The following is an 18,486-nucleotide window of genomic DNA, read 5'->3' as shown; positions in this document are numbered from 1 at the left end:
TCTTTCTCTCCCTCGTTCTTGTCTTTCTCCTCCTTCTTCCTATCTCGTCTGCCACACGCGTTCTTCCATTCTCGTATTTTCCTACTTCTCGCGCTTCGTGGTTCTACTTTCGCACGCGCGATTGTGCCCTGACGAGTTTATGGCGAGCACCCTCGGCGGAATCCTAAACGCGACACGTACCCGAAGTTACCGACTTGAACGAGGCGTAAGCTCGAGACCATCGGGAGAGACACGAGGTGGTGACTCGATTCATTCGATGCGCAATCTTACGGTGCAAGTTCATTTCGCAATCAATAATAATACTGATATCTTTTTCGAACTTGCGCCATGATAGCTCGAATTAATTTTTTTTTTTTTCATTGAATCGATTTTATTTATATCTGGAGATCAATGAAAATTAATTTTTAATGCTTACTAAGCAGTTAAAAAAATATATAAAACGTAACATATATACAATTCTTCGATTACGGAATTTTGTTAAAAATATTTTCATCAAAAATTTATAGCCCGGAACTATGACCAAGTTCTCGTTTTAATTAAAAAAATATTTAATTAATTTAAACTTTCATGAAATCTCGAGATCTGAAATACACTACAAACATTTCGGGCGTTCGAGGATTGACGTCGCAGAGAATACGCATGCAGATATAACCAACACGCAATAACGCTACGATGAGTAATTAACGCGGCATCTGCGGCGTTGATTAAATTTCACGTGTCGGAAGCAAATTCATAAATATCCGCAGCTGCGCCATTTCCGACAAAGGTAGCTGCAACTTACGACGAGACGTAACGAAAGAAAATTAATGACTACAAAAGATTACTCTCCGGACTCCGTGGCTGTCCGATGAAATATCATAAATCGCGAGGCCGCTACGTCTGAGAAGTTTTCATAGTCGACCGCTTCCATCTTTCTCTCTCTCTCTTTCTTTCTCTCTGCTTCTTCCTCGATTCTACCTCCTTTCCGCGTCTCATTCTCATTACGAAGTTCCCGGTCATCAAATTTTATTAGCCCCCACTTCAGTACCGGCCCGCCTTACTTCTAACTCAATATCGTAGATTCGTAGTCTCGGTTTAACTACCCTTCTACCTTCTTCGCGCAACGCACACAACGGAAGCACATCGTTCGCACATATATATTGGTAAAGCTATTCTCTTTCTCTACTTCTCTTTCTTGCTCTCTTTGCTTCGAACATGGGCGCTTTTCTCTTCGCATCTCTCACTCGCCTTCAAATGTAAGCGCAACGAGCGACTTTGAAAGCGGCAATAATTCCGTACTCTACAGCCGAGAACTAATTTCCACCAGCTCTGACAGGACGCCGTAGAAGAGCGAAGGGTAAGGCAGGAAAAGACGAAGAGTGGCCTCACTTTTGGGGCTTTTCTTCCGATTTCTCACGGACGGTTCGTTTTCTCTCGCGCGCCCTTTTATCGTCCGACAATGATTCGCTAGGGTGCAGCCACCTCGGTTCTCCGTGGTCAAGGGTCGCAGCCAATAAACTTTGCCAGCTACTAACCTACGTGCCGGTCGAATCGGCAGAAAGATGGTAAAGGCGGCCAAGAAAGAGAGAAAGAAAAGAATCGAGCTGAGTAAGAGAAGCTTTTCTGACGCGGCGCGAGGTTTCCGGTTCGCGTCCTTTAATTGCAGCGGCTGGAATTGGGACTAACGACTTTCTTTCGATGGCATTTAAAGGCCACAACGACGCTGCGCACGAATGTGACATTTACGTGACGTGATATCGTAACGATCACGTCTGCGTTTTATTGCGTACAGAAAACTGACCATCCGGAAAACGCTATCGGAAAGCAAATAAGACTACTAGTAATCGGTGTAAAAGTGTCAATTTATTCGGAATAATGCGAAACATATCGCACGTATAAAAAATATTTTTTGTCATAAAATATATCGTTTGCTGAGCTTTTTTTAGAGAACATTTTTTTACATTATTTCTCATTAAATTCCATCTTTTTTTTTTTTTTATAATGGAAAAATAATTTGTTTATCGATGCAAGATAGTTACTTTGTGAAGAGACTTTTCAGGAAATATAATTTATACACCAGTAAAAGTCAAAAGAAGCAACTTCATTCAACCTTTTGCGGCCGATGAAAATTAAGCTCATCGGAGTTCCAAAGAAGTTAAACTACCGCGAGATCCAAGTAATGATCGTAGTAATTGACGAGATAGTAATCTGAAGTTCGTTATCGCCGTGCATTACATTCGGTAGACGGGAACATTGCGGGTAATAAAAGTTGCCGAAAGCTAGTAAGCTATAAAATTAAATCTGCAGCGAGAAGATAAAAGGAAGGAGGAATACTTTCGAGATAGAGGTCCAAACTTTCCGCTCCATATCACTCAACAACTAAGCCAACTTGTGGCTCAAATTCTAATTAACGATCTTCGTGAGTAATTATCATCAGAAGAATTATCATCTTGATTTTGAAAATTTCATTTTGCGACCTCTGCTTCGTAAACGCGTGTAACAAGCTCGAACAATTCCGAACGAAGAGATCGACAAATTAAATGATAAAGACGATATAGAAATTAATGGCGTTCTAATTAGAAGTCGCGCGACATGCTTGGCAATTGCAGAAAAGCTGCCTAATCCTCTTACGTCTTTGCAGCAGACTCGCGTCCGACGACGCACATTGACCGACTCTTTGAAAGGTTTGCCCTGTAAGCCCTTAAACCCATCAGGCGCGGCAATTCCAGACCAATTTCGAGAAAATTCAATCGTGAAATATACAGCGCGGCCAGCATTGAGCTAGTAAATCAAGAGAAACAATAAGAACAAAAGGCTCAAATCTCTTGTCTCGTGTTACGAAACAAATTAAAAATTACATGGTTATTAATTTGGCTTGCTAGCTTAATATAACAATTTTACATGCAATTAAGTAATTACAAAATGCAATAAATCGTAAATGCGAAAAAATAAAATTTTTATATTTTACGTAAATAAATTATTAATAATATAACTTAAAAATATTAAATAATGAATATTTTTCTCCATTCAAAATCAGTCAAAGAATTAACTAACAAGAACGATTAAAAGTACGGTTTACTTACCTTTTGTTGTTGCGTTTGCGCGGGTTCAGTGGCGAGTAGCTGCTTCAAAGCTGCGTGTCCGTGTCCATTCGTCGTGGACGTTGCACCGGGCGTGCTCGGTGTACTGGGATTACTTCCGGGGGTGTTAGGCGTATGAGGCCCGGTCGTGGGACTGCTGGGACTGACACTTTCATTAACTTTACTGCCAGCATGATGATTCTCCGTATGTCTTCTCAGGCTCCTCGCGTCGCAGTAAGACTTGCCGCATCCTTCGGCTTTGCACTCGTACGGCTTCTTATTTCGATGCGTCAGCATATGCCCGTTTCTGCAATCAAAATAAAATTTATTCGTTAATATTTAAAAGAATAGACTCATTTTTTAAATGTGAAAGTGAATTCGCATTATTTTTATTTTAAACTATTTTTTTTCTTCATAAAAAAATATATCAAATATATTGTAAAATAAAATAAAAGTTAAATATCTCTCACAGAGTTTCTCTGGTAGCGCTCTTGTAAAATGAAACCTTATACTAAAACAATTTTGCAATTCAATTTATATTGTATACATTTATATATATATATATATATATATATATATATATAAAATTGCTTCATAAATTTAACTTTTCAGAGCCATCATTTATTTCATCACCCGTGTGCGCTGGCATTTAAACCAGAGTATAAATCGACTATAACATTTCGGTCGCAGGAAATATCACTGAGGTTGAATTATCCCTCTATAGTATCCCACGCATTCCCATTCGAATTCCTCTCCTATCCCGCATTAATCATAAGAACGTCTCGGACGACACGCTATATATAACATTCGCGGATGTTCGATGGGAGAGCAGAGATCTGATCATACACCTGCTCTTTAGTGCCCAACCAAAATTATGTCGACCCGATTATACCGCCTATCTATATCGGCGATCTATCCCAACGGACGGAAATCTCATATACCAGAGCACACGATTCCCCCTTACGTTTTATCTAGGACAAACATCTAAACTCATCCCCAATGTGCTGCCCTTACACCCACCGATCCGTCGCTTAAAGACTTATTTGCTCCATTTGCCCGATATTCCGACCGACATCGACAGGGTAAAACGTGCGCTTAACGCGCTCGTGTAGAACCGCTCGGAAGGTTTCTTTCTTGCCCGAGATACGCGTACTGGAAATGGGCTACGGCCATTCTCTACGTTATCAAAGAGCGTTAGAAAAAAAGCGTGGAAATCCAAGGGTGTGTCCGGTGTGCAACAAGTTGCGCAATTTCGCGATGCCGGATTACGCGATCGCGTTATCGATAAGATTCATGATCCCACATTGACGCGACTTCGTAATCGATTTCGTTGATGGTTGTAATCGCAACCAGAATTAACAATCGATCCGATAAGCAAAATAACAGCGCATGTCCAATATCTCGATTGAAAGACAGGATTATCTGCTTGTAATTGATTGTAACAGAGTTTCTATTCTCTTAATTATATGTATAGGAATACGTACATGGATATACATGCTCGCGCGCGTGCGTATACTATAAAAAGCACGATTTCTTTCGAATTCAAACATTTATTTAATATAATGAAACTATTTTATGCGTATATATATATTGCCATTTCAATCGTTAAAATCTAGTTCAAGATTAATTGCGAATTGAGAATAATTACTCTATTTTTAGCGTACACATAATTATTATCTCAAACGTTAAATTTCTTCATTGCACTCGAAAGAAGCCGCTTTTCTTATTCTTTGAAACTTTAACGAGATCTGAAGAACGTGGACATCCTTCGTCGGTTCCTTTCGCGATGGAAACCTCTCCTACAGTAGATTGCGCGAAGAAGTCGTACGGTGAGTCCGATGGAAGGGATATCGTTTCCAGTAAATTTTCCAGGAAGGGCACTTCTATCCGACAAAGTTTTATAGTCTATCGATATACGAACGAATTCCCTTAAATTCCGCCGGTAAAGTTGGGACCATGGGGAGGGTTTAATTTGTAAAAGCTAATTTGTCGAACTTTTAAGCTGACCTGTTCCGAGTTTTCACAGTTTCTCTTTTCAGGGATAATCAGGAACACCTGGACCGTGTTCAAATGCATATGCATCGCATATGCATTCTTGCTTTTTTTCTTTTCAAGAACGCAGAAAAGAGAGAAAAAAGTAAATGTACGTATAATAACTACTATTATATCTTATTACTCCTGACAACGTCACTTCTGCTAATCAATTAAGTTCCATTGAAATGATTATTTGATATTAATTGATGTTACAGAAAAATTAAAATATTACATATTTATATGTATTAAAAAATATATATAAATAATAAATATATTGTATGTATTAAAAATACATACAAATAAAATAAAATAAACTCAATAATTCTGATTCATAAAAATAAAAGTATCTGACTTTCGATTGCCTGAATAACAACAATAGTAATATAGAATGTTACAGCAACGTATTGTGTTTCGAGGTTTTTGTGTAGCTTGTATTGCAGCTATCTCTTTCTTTCTGTCTCTTGTATTTTTATTTAATCAATATGAAACTAGAAAATACTTCATCGTACGTAACAAGTGTGTGTGTGTGTGTGTGTGTGTGTGTGTGTGTGAGCTTGTAAAAATATCCAAGATTACCGTTCAAAATCCCATGATTTTCACAACGACTTTATTTTTCAGAATCGTAACAAAACTCAACTCCCAACTATTGAATGAGTCAGTTTGTTTCAGTGCTGACATATTATAAATTATATTTAATGTATTCTACGTTATACTATATATATATATATATATTTTTTTTTATTATATAAAACGTGTTATATAAAATATACAATTTTCAGTTTTAAAACTTTTAAGATTACCATCAAAGAAATCTATTTGCTTTATTTTTGTCTTTTTCTCTTCTTATAAAAGTTAGTAACAGAAAGTCCTTCATATGACAAGGGTCACAAAGAAGCAATTATCGAAATATCGAACGCATTTTGAAAAATAAAGCTCTCGATGGCGCACAAGAAGAGGGGAAGGAAGAGTCTTTGTTTCTCGGAGGACCAGCTTTTCCACCCCCTTTTCCTGCTCGCGTTGACGCTCCTCCCTTTAGTTGCGATGTTCTCGCAAATCCCTTTCGGACGAAGAAGAAACGGCCGGTATATACCTCCCTCCGCATTCGAAGAAAAGCTCTCGAAGAGAATTCCTCTCGAGGTGTAAGCGCTTCCGTTCCTTATTTCGCGCGGCGGTGCTCCAACTCAGCAAAGGGACTACGTGGATTTACTTCGATAACAGAAATACACCGAGAAGCGTACAATGGCACCTTGTTCGATACCGAAGAAATCGACAAAGTTATCGTTCTGGAAGTACGTTAGTTTTTCGGGGATGCAATAGAAAAGCGACAAAGTGTCTGGATGTCTTTTGTTTTTCGACTAAGCATGGCAATCTATTTGGTACAATTTTAACCAAATCCATTCTTTACATTACTGTTACGATTCATGTAAAAAGTAAATAGAGATAGAGAGAAAGAGAGAGAACAGTTAATAAAATGAAAAATTAATAGAATAAATTGCATTCGTAATTTATTCTAGTGACCACACGTATTATAAAACTTCTTTTGCTATAATTAAAAATTTAATTGAAAAAAATTAAATTAATGGAAACAGTGGAATATAAATATATATCTCTGTTGTATTATATATTAAAATAAATTTTCTAAAAAAATAGGTAAAGAAAATTGGTCTTTCTTGAAACAACAAAATATCAAACATATAAAATATGCAAAATTTGCAGTATATTACAAGAGAAGCATCTGCAGCACGACTTACAATGACGTTCGGATCGATAAAGAATCTGTTAAAGTCATATCGTTAAAGCTCTGTCGATTTCCACGAACAAAATCAAAGCATATTATCTTTTTCTTTTCATTTTTATTATCTTCGAAAGCCAACTCTAACTAATAAAACAGACACTTGTAAAATTCTCGCGTGTTTAAACGAAAATTATTACTTGCAATTTTTATTAAAAGTAGAATCAAAAAATAAAGTTTGGCTTATTTTCAATCGAAAAATCCAAGTAATAATGTCAAGGCCAAATATAAACTATTAAGCACACATTTATATATATATATATGTTTCTTTTTTTTTTTTTTTTTTTAACGAAAGCTCTACAATAGAAATCTATCTGGACAAAGAAGGTGAGAGGCGATGGAAACTGTAGTTGCACAAGTCTGCCAATTCTTAGGAAGAGAATGAAGTACGGTAAGGAGACTTCGTACTGACTTTTTCTCGTTCTCAATTAAGTTTGAAAGTCCATTCAGACGGTGAATGCAGCCGAAAGATCTCTTCCTTTGCTTCCGTAAAATCTTTGCCCGTGGCGCTATTATTACACGGGCTGCCTATTATTGTTCCTCTTCTTCTCTAGCTCGCGAACTCGTAATATGATATATATGAGAAGCCTCGACGGAATATCGCGACCGAACAATATTACGGTTACGTTAAATTGCCAATACGTGCTTTATCGGATAACAATGTAACATTTTAGGCCATTCCCTTTACCATATCGGCGATGCAAATCCAACGAAAAAGCCAGCCCGTTTACCAAAGTAAAGGAGGAATTCTCTCTCGATCGTGCGCAGTGTATTTGGGACGGAGACAGTGGCAGCTTCCGGCGAAAAACAGGAACTGGGGCAAAGACTTCGCGATTTCGCGCATGAGATAGTATCGCACGGTTCGTTTACTTCCGTACGCGAATATACTATCTATTCTAGCAACCGAGAGAATAGCGTCCGGCGTTCGATGAAATGTATACAAACAAACATTTAACTTACATTAAAAAATAAATAAACTATCCAAGAATTGTATAGCGGGATAGAGTAGGATATGACAAATAAAATAACATTGCTCCGATATCACACCGATACACGAAATAAACCGACGTAACAGTTTGATACGTTCAACCAGGATTTATCGCGATCTCTTCGTAGAAATGTCAAATGTCAAAAATAAATTAACGTCAAACTCAAGACGGTAATAAGCTTAAAGCTAAAGTTGACGGATATCTCATTTTACGATTCTCCAAGTTGATTGAATGCTATTATCATTTATCGAGGGAAAAGGAGGGCTGCAAGATAAAAAGAGGCAGAAGCTGTCGCAGAGAAAGCTCCGTTTGGAGGAGCCGCAATGTTCGCAATGAAACGTAAGTAATTCCTCGCACCCTTCCAACGGCTCGCATTGAATGCAACGTGGTCGCTCAAGCTCCACGAGGGAATAGAACGAGAGAAGACACGAAGGGGAAGCGGTAAAGAAAAGAAAAATACTGTGTCCGCGCGCGCAGAATGAACCAGAAGACGCCGCGGCGAATCCCGAGCATGGCCCGGGCAGGATAGGGGAGTGCGGCGGGTTACAAGGCGAGGATTTCGAAATCCGTCTTTCGGAAAAATACAACGAGTTCAACTTGGCATTCGACTGCGCCGACTGTGCGAACAACGCTACAACGACGAGAACGAAGTCGCGAGACCGACCTCTATTGATTCCGCGTTATTCCTTCGCCCGTTCTCAGCAAGAATTGAATCCTTAGTCCGCTATAGTCCGCCTTTGTGCTCCGTTCTTTCTCGCCCCTTGTTCCTGATTCCTATATTGCGCCTGTCCATTTTCCACATTCGTGTCTCAGGAAAGAAAGGTAAAAATCCTACCTCGCGCGCGAAATGACGTTTTTCATTACATTTAAATGAATTATATTTCTTTCAGGTTTTATTTATATCTAAAGTTTATATTGAATATAATTCAGCGAATTTTAGATAATTGATTTCAAGATAGCAGACAAATACCAAATATTAAATTAATTGATTTTGTATTATACTATATAAATATAATCTCTGTCATTTTTGAAATATCATCTGATAATATACAAAATATTAAATACCTAAATACTTAATTTTTTTTACTAATCTTTTGCAATCGTATTTTTATCGTTAAATTAATTTAAATATTTACGTTAAATATCGAAAATATGTAATGTAGTTTAGACAGAAACATATCTCCGAACTAGCTTTTTCTAATAACAACTATTACCGCCGTAAATTCAATAAAGTTCTAATACCCGTACGTGCCGATACGAAGAGCTCCGCGCGCGCTCTTCCATCGAATATCCGGACAACCAGGCATTACATCAGGGAAATATCTAAGGGATTACTTCGGCATACCTACCTACGCGTAGAAATTTCTCCAACTACCGACCTTAAGAAGGCACTCCGAGACAGCTTAGAAGGCTTCTTACGAGCATACTAGCAAAGAAGAAGAGGCAGAGAGATGCACATATATGTACATGTACACACATACACACACGCCGATATATATATTTCCCTGGTACACTATTGCCGAAGTAGAACGTCGAGAGACTTTGATGAACATAATGAACGGCTTAGTACTGCGAGCATCAGAATTTTCCTTTAAGCTTCGACTCTCGTTTCTATTTTATATAATATAGGAGATTCGTAATGCGCTTTATCACGATTAAGTTCAACGAATAGAGAAAGGGTAAATGTCAGAAAAAAGTGACAATAGATCAAAGGCAAGTAGAATAGATCGTTAATGAAATTGTAACAATGTTGCAACAAACTTGGAGTAAATAAATGCGTTCCATCTTCTCAAAAAAAAAAAAAAAAAAAAAAAAAAAAAATAATAATAATAATAATAGTATTTGATTAAATATTGCGATACTCGTTTGCGATTCTCATACAGTAACAAGTTTCAAAATATTTGCTATCAAAATTAAGATGTTCGTAACTATAATCAATTATCTTACAGCGATCAGTATTTCAAAAATGTCAGTCAAATATTCCTAAATAATTAGCTAATATTTTGACGAGAAATAATCTAATTTGTACTCACAAGTGGTCCTGCCGCTTGAACGCTTTGCCGCACATCGTGCACACGTACTTCCTCTCGTCACTGTGCGTCAGCTTGTGCTTCGTGAGCGCCGATGCATTGTTGAACACCTTTCCGCAGACCTGCGACAAAGAGAAACAGTCCTTTTAATAACAATGTTTATGAAAATTATACGCAATGTCTCTCGAATGTGCGACTGTGCGCGATTATATTTGTCACTAAATACGCTATCCCTTTTTCTCCGATTATTGCGCAAAAGCTCTTAGATACCTAAATTTCTGCGTCATTTATTTCTTGTCAAGTTTATTAGCGACATTAAATATGAGGGAGAGAGTGCGCGGACTCCGTTTTAAACCCACGCGACAAATTGGAGCGTGGCATGATTTTCAATTAGCATGCATGACCCTCGTAAAACGAGGACATCGCTTTATGACGGACATTAGGACGACAATACCGGGTGAATATCGCGCGGCGCATACATGCGAATCTTCTTCGTATTCGCAAGTTTACTATCCCACAATTATTACGTCCAAGCAACGTCAGCAAGAATAATTTCGCAATTTCCGTAACCGACAACATTCGTGTACTGAACTTGTTAGTTCTTAACTCGCGCACAACTGAGTCTCTCGAGATCCAATCTCAAGTCAAACGTTTGTAAATAACATCAACTATATCTACAAAATAAATAATCTATAATCATAGGAAATATAATCTATAATACATGATAACGTTGAGAAAGAGGGAAACATATCTGAATTACTAAAATTATCGCTGAGTTTTTTTGACAAGAGACAAAAAATAATATATAATTTTGTAATGTCAAATCAATATGTAATAATTTTTTCAATATTTGTACGATAATAATGTCTATTAGAAAATTAAAATTATATTTATTACAATATTATTATTATTAAAAAATAAAATTACATTTATTTATTATTATATTTATTATTACAATCATTTATTATTATTAAAAATACTCAAGTAACCTAGGTAAACGAAATGCATAATGATAGAATAATTTAAAAAATCACTTTACAATTAAGATTTTAATAAATATATTTTACTATAGAACGACTTTTTGTTTATTTGATATTAGTTTGATAATAGTTAGTGAATTAGAATTAACATCAATCCGACGCCTTCTGCGATTCGTCTGTCAAAAGTTAACATGATAAAATACTCGTGTTAACAATATTAAGCAACAAAAATGTTTTTTATTCGTCTTGCATGTATTATTGCTTTCATTCAACATAATATTTTAAAAGAAATTTGTTTCAAAATGTCTTCTTTGAGAATGATAAGATTAAAAAGTGTATTATCTTGAACAGCCAATATCATTCTGCAATATAAAGAGATGTTAGAAATCATTTTACTTCCATGCCACAAAATTAAATTGGCTACTCTCGCCCCAAAGTATCGAAATGGAGCGACAATGATAAAGATTTCACGGCCATAAATGTTTCTCTGATAAATGAGGCTATTATCGTCCTATTAAAGAATAAGAGATTGCCGTATCACTGCAGTTACTTCTACGTACGTAGAGAAATTACTCGTTGATTTAACATCGCGCGACCGCACCGTGTGCCGCCAGTACCAGAGATGGTATGCCCGTTAAGTATGTGGAATTAGGTTTATTATACGCGCCTCCCGGGGTCGCGCACTATTTCAGGAACTATTTCAGGAAGCCAAAGGCTGAGGAATTGAGCTCGGCCAATGTTCCAACTGAAAATCCAACGAGACGTCGAGTTTGCTGTCGTGTAAAATCGTACAGATTTCCTAGGTCCATGAAATAATAGAATTAATATACTTCTAATAAACTTGTTTTGCTTTCCGTTTCTTTCATTGCAAGCTCATTTGCTATTCCGAATACTACGCATAATACCACGCATAAAAATGATATCATCGAAAAAGTGTAGCAAAGAGAATTAACAAATTAAAATAAACTACGATAATCAACATTTTGCAATTATTTTGAAGTAGAATAAAATAAAATTCAAATATTTACATGCATTTTAAAATCAATTAAAAAATTGATAAAAGAATTCATAATTTATTCATTGTTAAATTTCATTAAAAAATGTAAGATTATTAATTCCGAATAAACCCTGAAAAATTAATTTGCCATGGATAACATTTTTTTCTTTTATGCTCTATCGCAAAATTTATTGCGAGTTTTTATAATATGAATTTCAACGTTCGCAGAAAAAAATATTGAGTAATTAAATATATTGATTGAATCGTACTTGGCAAACAGAATCAATAATGCGAAAAGTATAGGATGTCGCTAAACTCGCTTTAATGGTCTTGCTCGAGGAACCCAACGATCGAGATTCGGAATATCACGTCTCGGGAGGGCATCGGGAATTCGTCGTCACGTCGAAGGATTCGCGGTGGCGACGTAACGCGGCGCGGTATTAAGCCGAAATTAATTTCCAATGCACCTGCTCCCGTCACCGTCGCACCACGTGACGACGCGGTGAACGTGCGATGGCACGATTCCGGGCCTCCATTATCGGAAAAGTCTTTTCCGCTTCTCGTTTCACTGTTATTTCCATTCGTTGGATGACACGCAAGATACACGGGTCGCGGGTGATAGCGATGAGACGAAAAGCTGAACCGGAAAAAATATCGAATTTCCAGAGATGGAAAAATTTCTTTTGATTTGAAAAAATCAAATGTCTGCATTTGGAAAAAGTCAAAATCTGCAATTGCTTAAAAAAAGAACTGTAAATGTCAATCGCGCGTTTACTGCGTACACTCGAAACTGTTAGTTATTCAATAATCAACACAAGAGAAATGACATATTTTTGAATTTAATTCAATAATATTGCAAGCAAAATGTAGATGTATTAAAGATATACAGAAATTTTCTTACTAAACTTATTTATTTTTATAAAATCTACAAATTGTCTTACTGTTGAACTATAAAACCGATAGCAAAACAAATTTGTTAGCTTTTATGTAAAAAAAAAAAAAAAAAAAAAAAAAACTTATTGACATCCGGTGGAATACGGAACTTCCTGGCAGAATCCTTGAAAGTGCTCATGCAAAGCGATACTATTTAACGATGAGCCACGGTTGCCATGACGACTCACGTATAGCTTAAACGGTACAGTCTGTCAGCAAACATTTGCTAGGATTTAGCAAACAGACAACAAATTCCATTTCATGAAGTAATGAACGTACATAACGAACATTTTTGAGAAAAAGCGAAAAGTATTCGCTAATGTGACAGAAAAAATTTCCGGATCATAGATAGAAAAATTTTACGCCACTACCAAGAGTAAATCCAGATTAAAGAAGAAAGTATTAAGATGTTCCTGACGCGTCGCGGATAATATTGACCGAAGACGAAGTAGACTAGCGGAGGGAGAGATAGGAGGAGGCGGAAAAAGCTTGGAGTGAAGATAAGATGACGTGAAAATTACGGTGAGAGGAATTAAAAAAGCCAGAAGTGACACAAACGCGAATATCTAGGGGACAGTGTAGGGATGACAGACGTATGTATTCACAAGGAAAGATGAACATTTCGAAGCACGGTCTCGAAGAGATCTCTTAGGAGCTAGGGGATGATGGAAAGGAGAGGCCAACGCCAAGGGAAAGGGAAAGGGGAAATTGTACTTCTGGCTCCTAAGCAGAAAATCTAATTTGCGTAGCTTAACTCCTAAGGAGCTCCAGATGCACGAACGCCAACACACGGGAGTTTCAATTTACGAGGCGAGGATCAGAACCAGGGAGAAAGATGAGAGGAACGGTCGGAGTGACGAAGAGGCGGCAGTAGAAATAGCAGATGGTGAGATAAGAATGAGACAATGGAGAAAGGTAAAGAAGGAAAGAGAGACAAGGAAACATACACATACGAACGAAAGCGAGAGAAAATCCAAATAAAGAGGATGCTGCAGAGAGAGATTTTCGACAAAAGAGAGTGAGGGAGCCCCACGACCATGGGCAAGGCACGCTCTTTCGTGTCCCTTACCCATCATCCCCGGTGCCAAAACCTGTATTTTCCACCCAACGCGGTCCCTCTCCTTGAGAGCTAAATAAACATCATTACTCTTGGCCTTTCTGCTATCGCTTCCTTTACCAATCTACACCTTTTCCTCTCCTCACTCACCGCCTACCGATCTCTTTCGCTCGCACTATTATGTCTATACGACAGTTTTAGGTTTCGCCTCCTCTATTTGGCTCACAACTGCAATAGTCCAAGCCGCCAATGTACACCGATCAACAACGGACCTTGAATACGTAATCCCGCGGGTGGTAACATTGATACTTCGTTAAGAGGGAACCTCGGCCGGAGGCGAGTTGCGCGCGGGAAACAGAAGGACACTTGGACCGAGCTATCTAATGGTCGATGAGGGCAACCGGTGATTCGTGGTTTAAGCCGGCGATTCTCCTCATCGATCGGCCGATCCACTTAACGGTCGTTCTGACCAACCACGTTCATCTCGCGACCGCGTTTCCACTTGAAGATGAGAATACCTTTAGAGGTCGAATGTAAAATCACGCATACTCAGACGGCGAGGGTACTCAATACTGAATTTTCCAGAAAACTACGTTCGCGAAGATTTTCGTCCAAGAATGATTTCTATTCAATTTCCATGCTCTCTTTTTCGATTTAATGTAACAATTGATTTAAATAAATGACTTGTTTATGTAAAATGTAAAGCTATCCAGAAAAATTGACGTAAAAGTATACGCATCTTTTTCGTCTAATTACAGTAAAAAAAATTATAAAACTAGATTTTTCTTTACTAAATAATTTTGTATAAAAAGACAAATGTTAGAAAAGAAATATAGTATAGCGTAATTTGCATCATTCGCATTAATCAAACGTTGACACCTAGCGAAAAAAAAGGAATCGCAGCGAGAAAGAACGAGACGAGAGATTGTGTACTTCGTTATTTGAAGTTCGCTGAAAAGAAGAGTCGCCGAGCGACTCGAGAGTAAGATGTATCTGTGGTTTCATTCGGTTAACGTTTGTTCTGACTAACCATATTCGCGTCTCGAATTTTTTTTTTCTAACAGAGGCTGGAAGTGGTAGCGTAACCCCGAGGGGGCGAGGCCGCGAGACGAATGCAATTTGTCGCTTCCAGGCAGGCGAATCTTTTAAAGAAGTGCATCTTATTACGAGCAGCCAGTAAGGAGACGAGAAACTCGCGCTTCCGTAAATAATGAGGAGCGCAGACCGCAAGGAGAAGAGACCTGGTGTGCCATCATTGCTGCTACTGCTGTAAAGACACAAAGCCTCCGTCATGATGGCGCGGGAGGATATTATTTCCGTTTGAGAGTCGGGGACGAGCAAGTAATGCACGAACAGACCACGTTGTTAGGGAAAAGGGCGATGAATGGAACGTAGGAAATCGCGTTACCGCTCGAGATTTTCATTGTGTTGCGAAAGGCGACCGTACCGAGTCGCTCGTTTACCAGCAAATTCTTCTCACGAAAGATAGATATAACAAGGCTAGCAGAATATACTTCTTTTGCGAAAACAAGGTATTCATCCAAAAATATTATATTCAGAGTGGAGAAAGAAAAAGAGATGTTTAACTATAAAAGGAAATCATTGTCATTGTATTCTAATGTTGAATATTTTTTTTACATATCTATTATGTATAACTATTCAACATTTTCTCCAAAAGTTTCTCGCCACAATAAATCAATATATATTGAAATGCACAAATATAATTAAAATATATTTAAAAAAATAAAACATTTCTTCATATTATTTAGACGAAATTATTAACTTTTTAAAAACCAAATTGGAATATATATACGTACATAAACACACATATGTTTTATGTAAGTATATAAATATTTCAATCTATTTTTTTAAAAAGTTTATATTATATATTGTTATTATCAGACAATATTTATAATATACTATCATTAATACGCGTCCATTATATTCAAGATTGACGATAGTAATTTTTTCGCAGCTACAAATTCTTAATATACACAAATTCGCGATGTACACAGTAGTAACGAGTAATTTTCATCGGACGTGGAACGGTAAAGTCTCTTTGTCGGCTAAAGAGGCAAAATGTAGCGGAATAGTATAGGACAATATCGGTAACAAGAATAATGAATTGCATTAGAAACTTCTCCCTTTACAAACAACGTAACAAGATAAAATTGCGCGTAAACCTTGTTTAGAGTAATAATCAAGATAGTACATATACATGTGGATATGTGAAATTTGAGGATTAGATCGATCAATTTTTTCAAACCTTAATAAAGAATAATTTCTAAATTAAATTTTTCACAATAATCATGATAAACAAAACGGTTGCAAGACATTTCGGTAGTATTTATTTTAAACATTTTAAGCGTTAATTAGTCTGGTAGCTATAATGTTGGACGATTGCGAGATGAGATGATAAAAAAAGAAATTAACAAAACAAAAACATTAAATTAGAGAAAAAAAAATGGCAATCTAATCAACGCGAATATAATAAAGTCATCTAATTTTATTTAATTGAATCAGTTAACTCCATTGTATAGTCCATTCTTCGCCTCTAAATTATCGCGTGTCATCCATTAGTCGTCTTGCCTATATATTTATCGGGAAAGTGCACTCGCTCATTAAAATTATTGCAAAACTTTCCCGAGTTTCTGTGAACCGTGATCTGATCTGATTAATTAATAATTTAATGTACAGTCGACGAAGCGAAAAATCAATACGCTCTGCGAGTTCATCGGCGATTCCATCAGCCTCATAACGGTATGAAACCGTTTGCTTTTACAATTATACGAATGCTTCGGATTAAATAATTGCAATAAAACAATAGTCCCTTCGATATATAGATATATACTAAAACGCGAATTAAATTCTCATATGAAACTTAATAAGAGTTTTCAGTTTTATTAAATCTCATGCGAATGCAAATGTGTTCATATTTACCGCGAATTACTATCAGCTGCCAGCGGAACGATTAATAATCGCATGTATTATTCTCTTCCATCCCGCAGATTTTCAAACTTTCAATATCATCATCATCATCATCATCCTCATCATCCTCCGCAATCTGCCATGTTGTTATACAAAGTATAAAATGCTCGACGTGTTGCGTTTGCATTATTAATTAGCACGCAGCACCGACGCCGCATCCAGTAGAGAGATGATGGCATCTATGAGAGAGGCCAGAGGCTGCATCACGCAACAGGGCTAAAATGGAAATCGTTGATGCATTGCGAGCGATCATAAGGGTGCATTAAAAAACTTTATCTCGCGTCGCGCAGCATTAATCGACCGTCTCGCGCATAATGGCATGCACGATAATTGGCGCATAAATTATGGCGGTACATAGAGCCCCGTCGTGACGAGGAAAATTCCACGAGCGTCCTATAATGAATAACAATCTATTTCCGGCGAGACAACCGAGCGTCACGGAAGTTGCGTTGCTGCAAAAGCTGTCCTCTTTCTTTTTTCTCTCTCTTTCTCTCTCTAGCTATCTATCTCCTGCCCTCTTTCCCTTTCAAATTACTATCTCCCTTCTATCTTGGTGATCGCGTCGATATCCGAGAGCCATAATCGAGCCGAGGCGGACGGACTTAATTCGTCGCTAACTCGATACATCGACAAGGCTTGTCAACAAGTCAGGCGGACCGTCATTTAATTACGTAACAAGGCACACGAGGGGTTGCTCCTGGCTGTTGAGGCTTACGCGGGAGAAAGAGACGAAACGACAAGGGAAGGGGACGACAGAGGAAGTGGCAGAGATGAAGGAGAACAAGTAGCGAAGATGAAAGAGCAAGAGTAGCGCCACATGGGAAGGATATAAACGAGAGAATATGGCCCGAGGTAGCGTACGATCCTTTACAGAGAAGAACAAGAATCGGAGAAGGAGATGGAAACGAAGGATCAGTCGGGAAGACAGCATATCTGAAGGAGAATTCATTCTTAGACACGACGCGTATTCTCGTCGCAAGTTTAACGTCAAAGTTGGCCGTATAATTCTCATCTCGCGTTGAGATTAAATACACCAAGTAAATAAAATTCCCTGGAATATAGACCGACATATCTGATATGTTGAATATGACACGAGAATACGAATCCATGAGTTTAAAGAGCGGTTTCCTTCGGTCAAAAGGCTTTTGAACGATACAGACGCCGCGCGATATACGACGTAGAGAAAAGCGGATCAATCAACGAAGGTGACGGGCGCTGAAAGGGTTAGCTCCTAAATACCACTAGGAGGCACGCCTAAATCGGTCGAGTGCACAGACGGCGAACCGGGAGAGCGAGGGGAACGGGGAACGGGGAACGGGGAACGGGTATCGCGTTCATGTGTTACATCACGAGGGCGCCTTGTTTGTTCTGCCTGCTGGAGGCTCGCGTCGCCTGAATATTCAACAGCCTTTCCACCACACACGGCCACGAGCGGCGCTTGCACGGGCGCGTGTACCGCGTGTATAAACAGCGCCGACAACCGCCTCGAACATTTCAGCGCCGGTCGCCTGTGCGTCTTAATGTGGGTCACAAGGGGGTTGGGCTTGGAAGAAGGAAATTGAGCTGTGCGCTTGAAATCAAGGCTAACGCTGCCATTTCATGCTGTCGTCACACAGAAATAAATTGC

The 18,486-nt window shown here is 38.1% G+C and overlaps 1 protein-coding gene across 8 annotated transcripts in view; it reads right to left on the bottom strand.

The window, feature by feature from the left end:
* Positions 1 to 18,486, bottom strand: part of LOC140669440 (uncharacterized) — a 388,002-nt gene that overhangs the window by 79,414 nt on the left and 290,102 nt on the right. For all 8 annotated transcript variants that reach the window (XM_072899289.1, XM_072899288.1, XM_072899282.1 and 5 more), the window contains 2 exons: positions 9,908 to 10,026; positions 3,063 to 3,366 (listed from right to left, as the gene is read on the bottom strand). In XM_072899289.1, coding sequence (XP_072755390.1) covers positions 3,063 to 3,366; positions 9,908 to 10,026 — 423 coding nt within the window. The remainder of the gene's footprint in view (positions 1 to 3,062; positions 3,367 to 9,907; positions 10,027 to 18,486) is intronic.

This window comes from Anoplolepis gracilipes, chromosome 9 (genome assembly GCF_047496725.1).
Source record: "Anoplolepis gracilipes chromosome 9, ASM4749672v1, whole genome shotgun sequence".
NCBI classification, from domain to species: Eukaryota; Metazoa; Arthropoda; class Insecta; order Hymenoptera; family Formicidae; genus Anoplolepis; species Anoplolepis gracilipes.
This window is presented reverse-complemented; position numbering and strand designations above follow the sequence as displayed.